This window comes from Vespula pensylvanica, chromosome 5 (assembly GCF_014466175.1).
Source record: "Vespula pensylvanica isolate Volc-1 chromosome 5, ASM1446617v1, whole genome shotgun sequence".
NCBI classification, from domain to species: Eukaryota; Metazoa; Arthropoda; class Insecta; order Hymenoptera; family Vespidae; genus Vespula; species Vespula pensylvanica.
The window spans coordinates 7,132,693-7,141,348 of NC_057689.1; the positions used below are offsets into that span (position 1 = coordinate 7,132,693).

The window sequence follows — 8,656 nt, forward strand, 5'->3', positions numbered from 1 at the left end:
TCTTTTTTTTTGGCTGAAGGAACTAAGAGAAAATTTATTTTTGTTTATTTCAGAAGTGTATACATACAGTGTACAGTTTAGCGAGCTAAAAAAGATGAATTCTTTTGTGCTTCTCGATAAATAATTCGTTCCGTCTCTATTGCAATAGTTCGAAGCACGTTGGATCTTGCCGACGTTATTTCTACTTGGTGAACTTCGATTCGTTATAAATGATAATAATAATATAATAATATTAATATTAATAGAAATAATAATAAAATATAATAATAATAATAATAATAGATATAATAATAATAATAATAATAATAATAATAATAATAATAATTAATAGTAATAATAATTAATAATAATTAATAACTTCTCTCGTACGTACGATGTGCTCGATAAATCGATCGAGCCGTGTGGCATTGTCGTTACATTTAAAACACTTACTCGTTTGAACATTTTTGACGACGCTAATTAATGTTACACGTTTGCTTGTTCATTTTTTATATGTCAGTTTTTTTTTTTTCATTTTCATTTCTCTCTCTCTTTCTCTCTCTCTCTCACTCTCACAACATACACACGCACACGCACACGACATACGCTTTATCTTTCTCACTTGTCATTTCGCCGTCTTTCGCATGCTAAATATGTATCACAATAATATCGTATAAATCTTTCGTAGAAAAGAAATCGTGCAAAGGATTTATCTAGCTCATCGTACGCGATACAAATCATTTACAAATGTTTAACACGACGATATCGAATCGATTAAGTTACTTTGTTCTCATCATTTTATTCATTCGTAGTTTCGTGAGTGTTTGTGCATAATGTGTAATACGCACAAACAAATCTAGATACACGCATTCGTAAGAATTTCACTCGTACTTTATTCACTCTTTCTCTCTTTTTCTCTCTCATGTAAAATCGTATTTTTATTCATCGCGAACTTTGTGTTGTGATTCTGTATGTCTTCTGCGTATCGTTCACGATGTATTTTACGTATATGCATTATTATTTATTTGTTTGTATGTGTCTTTCCATGTGCACGTATATATATATATACATACATATATATATATACATATATGTATGTGTATATATATATATATATATATATATATATATAATCTTTTTATGTAGTAACATATCAAGTTAAATCGTATGTGTTCGTGTTATGTACTGTAATATCATATGTGTATGCACGAATCGATCTATTTATCTGTATGTGTGTATGTATGACTGTATTGTATGTGTATAATAGTTAAATTTATAAATACAAGGACAATGTCCGATGCAATCTAGGCGAGACACGAGATCGTGCTGTGTGTCGGCTGCTACGTATGTGATAATATGTCTCGCAAGAAATTCATTTAATTTTTGTATGTTTTGTATGTTTTGTACACTGAAAAAAAAAAAAAAAAAAAAAAGAAAAAACAAAACTTAGATTCACCTTCAGCACTTTTTTTTTTCGTTTTTTTTCTTTTTTCTTTTTTATAGAAGAGATGGAGGAAGGAGCCTCGTCGAGAAGAAGGATGAGAACATGGTTTAATGGTGTAAGAGTACAACGCTTCTTCATTAATCGAATAAATTGAAAGCCTTGTCGTTGTAACCTTGGCAAATAGACGACATTTTCTGTAAGGGAATCGATGTAGACGAAAGAGTGGATAGTGAGTGATTCGAAGATGTGATACAGACATGTCTATCTCACGTTCCATATATTTTACAATGTAATAATGACGAATTAGAGAACAAACAAAACTATAGAAGAATAATAGGAAAGAAAAAGAATTTTTAAGTTACGTTGTCGAACGGTGTCTCGAAGAAGAGAAAAAAAAAAGAAAAGAAAAAAAAGAAAAGTAAATGATAAAAAGAGAAATAAAATTAAAAATATAATACAAGTGAACTACGAACTACGTCGATATATATATATATATATATATATATATATATATATATATATATATATATTATTTTTGTCTTTTTCACGAAGATGCATGTATATTAAGTTTCTGCTGTTTTACAAAAGAATCGTTAGAATGGATCTCAATGAAGGTAATGAAAATATAATTAAAATAGTATAATTTCGTAGAAATTATAAAACACAGTTTATCGTAATATATGCAGCATATTCTCGTTCTATTTTTTCGTCGAATGAAGCTTTAAGGTTCTTCTTATAATTAGGATAGTCGTCGAGCAAAAATAAAAAGGATCGATTCTTAATTTGTAGTTGGTGTATGATGTAATAAAAAGGAAAAGAAAAATGAAGAAGGAAATATTATGTGCTGCATAATGACATATATATTTATAACAACTACGAGAAGATAAATATATATATATATATATTTATTTATTTATATATATATATATGTATATATGTAATAAATGTGAAATTGAAAAATGATAGAGTTGTGCTGTTTCTCTTCTCGCGCTTTACACAGTACAACGCGATAGAGTACTGTAAAAATATTCCATTGTTCTTTTTCTTTCTTCTTTTTTTTTTTTTTTTTTTACACTCATATCAATCGTGAAAGTAAAAAGAAATACTAAAACATCAAATATCTCGGGACGTTTGATTATCGACATGCCTTTAACACAGATTTCAAGGAATGAGGAGAGTGTATGATCGGAAAGGATTGGAACTAATAATTATAACTATAAATAATTAAGGACTGAAGGCAGTTTTAACATCTGACAAAAAAACCCACCAATGATAAAGTGATGCGAATCATGCAGATGTCTTTGTTGTGTTTAGTTAGGGCAGGCAATACGTACGTTTTTGGGAATAAAGACTAAGAAGCGATTTTATACGAAATTTATTTGCGCAACAGAATATTTAGCAAAATAGTCAATGGTCTACTTAAGATGTTTCATTTACAGAACCGTATGAAATTCGCTCGCATATTTTATTCATAGCCTCTGTAAATGAAACATAGATGTATTATGCCAATGCCAGTGATTTCTGATCACAGCATGACGATTTCATCGTAAAGAGACCATATTACATAGAAAACATAAAGAAACGCAAAAGGGAGGAAAAAAAACCTGCGCTTACATAAAATAATATTTGATCTAAACTTACACTGCAGTATCTATACAAATTATACTAAATTAAGAAAAGAACGTCATGTTTTATTATTATATTTCTAAAGTTGAAACTCGACACGAATAGTGTTATAGCTTTGTTACAACAACAAAGGAAAGCTAAAACATTATTTGTAATGTCAACTTTAAAAATATAAAATTATTTTTCTCTTCAGAGGACGTTATTCGACTATTTACAAGAGAGTTATTTTTTCTTTTTCTTTTTTGCTTTTTTTTTTTTTCTTAAGACTTTATTTATTTCCTTTTTTTTTTTTTTTTTAAATAGTTATTCTGAAGCTAAATTATAAGCTTGGCACGTTTTAAGAGATAGCAGAAAAAAGACGAGTACTTATAAATCTATGAGCTAAAGAAATGTATTGTGTACAAGAATATACTTCTCTTTGCATAAGTAATATTGCTATTTTTCTTCTACTTTAATGCATTTCCTTAGACTTTGAACTGTCTTTTTTATGCGGCCAAGAGAGATACCTTAAGAGATATGTACAAAATGGAATAAAAAAATAAAAATATTAGTCTGAAGGGCAGCGATAAAATTTTCACTTAGTCATTAAATCAAAATCGTTATGTTTAGCGATCGAGTGAAAACACTGACACTGGCATAACCGTACGGGCTTTTTTTTTTTCGTTCCTAATTGCTCCCATTGACTCGTGACGATAATTCTATAAACACTAAGATTATAGCGCGTCTTTCACATATAATCGCTTATCGATCGATTCCAACGGGTAGCTTTTCCTGGTTGTGTGTCTGGTCTGTCTGTCTTTCTTTCTGTTTTTTTCTTTCTTCAATGTGTTGCTTTGTTTTTATATAACGTGGGACACTTACAGTGGACAGTGGATGGTTTTGCGTGAAAAGTGCTTACAGTCTAGATGGCCCAGAAGAACATCTGTGGATCGGTGTGAGGTAGTAACTTTTTAGTGGTCAAGTACATACATATCCTTCTTGCGCTACTGTAGACGCGTTTGTAGGCCCTTCCTGTAACATTTGAATTAATAAAACATGTATATATATGTATATGCGCAAAGTTCTACACGTATGCATATATATACATATATATATATATATGTAAATGTACATCATGTATGTATGTATATATATATGATATAAAGCATATTGGTTTACGTAGCGACGTTATTTAAAAAGCGTACGAAAGAAGCGGAAGAGTTGGTAACGTCTTATTTCAAACATCCGCTCCTTACCTTTGTCCGTAGATAATTTCTATCGCGTATCAACGTAACCCTTCCAAAATAGTTCTGAAATAATCTGACCTACTATTCTCTAGATTTACATGTAGTTACCTAATCCTGTTTTACGATGTCTATTGTTCATTATATGTACAATGTCTTACGTCCTTAGCAGTTGTTAGAGTCTGTTTGTATTCTTCCAAGCTAAACCCAGAGTTGCTATCGTCTCCGCATGATTGAACCACTAACGACCCGTCTTCCCCCTGAACATTTTATTCGAACGTACGGTATACAGACATAATACTCTGGTAATACCACCTATCTCTATCACTCTATATCAAAAACACAAACGTACCTGAGTTACTTGTTGATCGTTTTCATTAACTTTTCGTTTTTTTGAAAACGTTTCGAGACTTTGATCCGATGGTCTCTTTCTACTGGTAACGTCTCCTTGATTTCTTGGGGAAACGCCACCATTGTTTCCGTTGCCCGCTATGTTTCCATTTCGGTGAACACCGCCGGATACCTGGACAAAAGATAATCGATGTCTTTTTAACGAAAGTTGATTTAAAATCGATGAACAAGTATCGAGAGAACGCGAATCAAATACAAACCTTTCTCTCTCTCTTTAATAACGAAGGAGAAACGTATGTGTTCAAGTCTCTCCTTTTGACATGCTTCGCTTCTATCCACATGCCATCCTTGAGCATTTTTATTAGCTCGGCTTGCCTTTCGACTAAAATTTTAATAGTTATGGAGGAATTAATAGTTATGAAGGTACAGAACGCGCTAAATTGTTACTGCAGTAACATTCTTAACGATGAGATATGTGATATTACTTACTTGCGTCTACGAATGACTTTATGTCATATGTCAGATCAACATTTAAATTTTCGCTCTTCGCAAAGAGCAAACCGATGAACCACATCGAGCATTGTCTATCTGGCTCTGGTTCCAACGGTGGGAAAGCTTCCGGGTTAACATGTGCCAGAGTAATGTGAGGATTTCTTTCCAGCGTACCTGTTTAAAAGAGTTAGGATTTTGCCAGATTGGCATCCGCGAATTGTTAGTATTGAAATAATAGGAATAACGATAATTATATTTTTATATTTACAATTATATCAATAAGTAGGTCACAGATTAAGAAGGTTTTATTTTTACGCTTTGTAGTTGCTGCATATAATCCTGTGATAAACTAATACGAACATAAAACAGAGCTATTTTGGAAAATGTTTTAAATAATGAACTTGCTTGAGTAATGACAAATTTCATGTCAATTAATGAATAAAAATAATGAAAAAATATCAATGAAACATCTACGTAAATATTATAATTATAATGTTACATCTATAATTATATACATATTATATATCTACAATTTTATACATCTTACCTATCAGATGACGTATTTTCGACTCAACCAGTCCACACCATTCGAGTTGATCTTCTGATGTTAAACTTCTTGCTAACAATACGATATAATGTTTGTATTTGTAGAAGAAGTTTGGTGGTTCGAATAATTTGTCCCATGTCGCTTTTCCCATAATAATTTCTTCCGTTATAGATAAACCAGCTTCAAAGGCTTCTTGCATGATCGTTCTGGTTGATACGGAGACGTTAAATGTGGAATTTTGTTGTGGATATGCCGGAGTAATTATCGGCATCAAATGATATCTGTCGGATACATTTACCTGTAAAATTTATAGTTATATTTATTAACATCAAAGCTATGTACAATTTTTTCTTGAACAACGAAAAATTAAAATCAATTATATAAGAATTATAATTGTAACAATTGTCACGAGTGTATTTATTGGAATAAATAAAATTACTCTGGAGAAAAATATTTATAAAAAAACTTAGAAACTCACTCGTGGATCCCACACAGGAAAACCTAGATTGACAGTATCGGGTTGTTTTAAGAGGACAGGTTGTGGCCATTTCCACTGAGAAAATACGAGGAAAAATTTTTCTATTAAAGTTGCGGCTACAGCGTTAGGATAAAGTTGACACGTGCGAGCAACTAGCATTGCCCAAGACACACCACCAAGATATCCTAATACATTGCTATATATTCCGTGTCCTGGAAAATATGAATATAAGAGAAAACGTTTAGTTTGTAATTTTTATTATACAAATCTTAAATAGATAACTATCATTTATATACTTACTTTTAGCCCATAATTTTATAGCTCTAAGTGCCAATCTGAAATTTTCTATATTAGGTACTAAACGTAAAATTTCATCTGTCACTCTACATCCATTTAAACTTCTCACACATTTTTGATCAAGATTTTTTAATAGCATATCGTCCCTGAGATCCTGTCAACAAAATGTATATCTTAATTAATATCTAATATTTTTCATATAATATAAATTTAAATTCAAATTTTTGTTAAAAACATGATAAATCACATACCATAGTGTCTGGGATTTCTTTTAACGTTAACTTTGCAAATAACATGTCAATTTCAATACCGTCAAAATTCATTTTTATAACGGGTACAAATGCTTCTTCAACAGCCTATAAAAAGAAAAACGATTAGTAAATAATTATATGTAAAAAAAAAAAAATCTTTGTAAATATGAAGCAACAGCAAAGTACACAATTTAGTTTCTTATAAATAAGCAAATTACGGTCTTTCTAATAGTCTTTTATACGGTACTTACTATTCTGCAATTTACATGAAAAGATAAAATTTACATAAACACAATATTAAATAGGAATCGTATTATTAATTTTACGTACCCTTAAATCTGTGACCTCTTCTTGCATTTTTAACAGTTCAAAAAAGGATGTAAAATAATCGGATCTATATATATGCCTTGGGACAACGCATAAGGCATCGATATCAGCACCTTTGTGATGAACACCTAACCTATATGAACCAAAGGTGTATATTTTACCACCAACTTGATCTGCGACATTAGGTGGCATATTTCTAGCAATACTTGTATCTCGAATCCATTGCTTCACCAAAGCATTTAATTTGCTGTACAATTAAACGTAACATATTAATTATAACATTCTTCAAGTAATAATTTCAAATACATTACTTCAATCCACATATATTTATTCATTAATACAAATAAACTTTACCTTAATATTTCCATTCTATGATTTAATTCTTCCTCCGATTCAAATACATTATATGGTTTTAACGCTTCTTTCAATTCATTTGTTCTAGTAAGATCACTAGGTTTTGGTTCAGCTACGCTAATAGCCGATGTCATCCCCAATGTACGAAGGTTCTTTTCATTGGACGTATTATTGGTATTGGATTGAACCGGTTGGGTTGGCCACATTTTGAATTTATTAATATTTGTAAATTTCTATAAAAGAAAACAATTGATTTATCGTTACAAACGGTCTAAAGAATTTTCCAACATAGATATTATCTGAAATAGAAAAAGAATAAGTGTACGTAAAGAGGGGACGAGCAAATCTTTCTTTCGAAGACGATTTAACGCCCATCCAAGGAGCATATACTTTTATAATAGGATACTTTTTCAAGAAGCTTCATTATTACTTTATCATTATTAAAAGAAGAGAAAAGAAAAAAAGGAAAGAACAGAAACGTAATATTCAAATCTACTTAATCCAATTGAATTGTACCTACTAGGAGATAAAAAGAATCAGCTAGTCTCTGATTCTTACCGCTTATTGTTCTGTCAAAGATACAGAGACATGTTGAAGATAAAAAGCGAACGTTTTGATCGCGTTGTCAGGTTATAAAAACCCGAAATGCCTGCATTAAGGAAACATAGGGCCCCTATAAATGATTTCAGCCGATTCCTGAAAAGGGAATTGTACTCCTAGCGTAAAACGCAGGTTCTTGGGGCGTTGCTTAATCGCGAAGCAATGTGAAGAAGTTGTAAACAAATTAGAAGGAAGCAACAAGAATTCATAAAGAACGATGTCCGCAGTTTGTAGATCGTTCGCGTCGGACATGCATTCGAATGCGCGAATAAAAGAAAATATTCGAATTTTTTTTTTGAGATATCGCACTGTTCACTTCAAGCCACCCTGTAAGCACCCGAGACTTCTTCTATTATCCTTAAAGAGGTAAATAAATAACGTAACGGTTTCTTATATTTTTTTTTTTTTTAGTCGAAAATAATGAATAACACGTATCCTCGTACTACACCACCTACACTATAAACATGGCGTCCTCTGACGGCTTGCTTCGACCATGAGATATTCCGCTAGTTGGTGGCGTACTTGGTTAGCGTCGTTTTAGGAACGATCGTCGCGCCATCTTTATTAATTATAAATTACTGGATATATATACACATTAAAATATGTTTATTGGATTTGCATTAACTAAGTGAATTTTGATATTTATTTCAATTCTTTTTTTATCCAGTTAGAAACTGAATAGTTGAA

General features: G+C 31.2%; 2 protein-coding genes across 6 annotated transcripts in view; one reads left to right on the forward strand and one right to left on the reverse strand.

The window, feature by feature from the left end:
• LOC122629169 (odorant receptor 82a-like) overlaps positions 1-1,809 on the forward strand; it is a 20,203-nt gene extending 18,394 nt beyond the window's left edge. For both annotated transcript variants that reach the window (XR_006327194.1, XM_043812275.1), the window contains one exon: positions 1,483-1,809. The gene's annotated coding sequence lies outside the window, so the exon portion shown is untranslated. The remainder of the gene's footprint in view (positions 1-1,482) is intronic.
• Positions 1,810-2,783: 974 nt separating this feature from the next.
• Positions 2,784-8,451, reverse strand: LOC122629168 (poly(A) polymerase type 3). 4 transcript variants are annotated; one of them, XM_043812272.1, is made up of 12 exons: positions 7,890-8,451; positions 7,370-7,602; positions 7,019-7,262; positions 6,689-6,793; positions 6,441-6,591; positions 6,141-6,352; positions 5,663-5,960; positions 5,113-5,289; positions 4,884-5,005; positions 4,625-4,795; positions 4,434-4,532; positions 2,784-4,060 (listed from the first exon to the last, which is right to left on the reverse strand). In XM_043812272.1, the coding sequence occupies exons 2-12, from the start codon at positions 7,573-7,575 to the stop codon at positions 4,007-4,009; spliced, it is 1,839 nt and encodes a 612-aa protein (XP_043668207.1). In that variant the 5' UTR covers positions 7,576-7,602; positions 7,890-8,451; the 3' UTR covers positions 2,784-4,006. The 4 variants fall into 4 exon arrangements, with proteins under 4 accessions (XP_043668207.1, XP_043668205.1, XP_043668208.1 ...); XM_043812270.1 differs by having other exon boundaries at positions 7,928-8,450; XM_043812273.1 differs by having other exon boundaries at positions 4,384-4,532; positions 7,928-8,450.
• Positions 8,452-8,656: the final 205 nt, after the last annotated feature.

Coding starts and splice junctions, on each gene's coding strand:
- LOC122629168 (XM_043812272.1), bottom strand. CDS start 7,575: ATGTGGCCAACCCAACCGGTTCAATCCAATACCAATAATACGTCCAAT. Junction 6,794..7,018: donor AAGAGGTCACAGATTTAAGG/GTACGTAAAATT, acceptor TTCTTTTTATAG/GCTGTTGAAGAAGCATTTGT. Junction 4,061..4,433: donor CTCTAACAACTGCTAAGGAC/GTAAGACATTGT, acceptor CAAATGTTACAG/GAAGGGCCTACAAACGCGTC.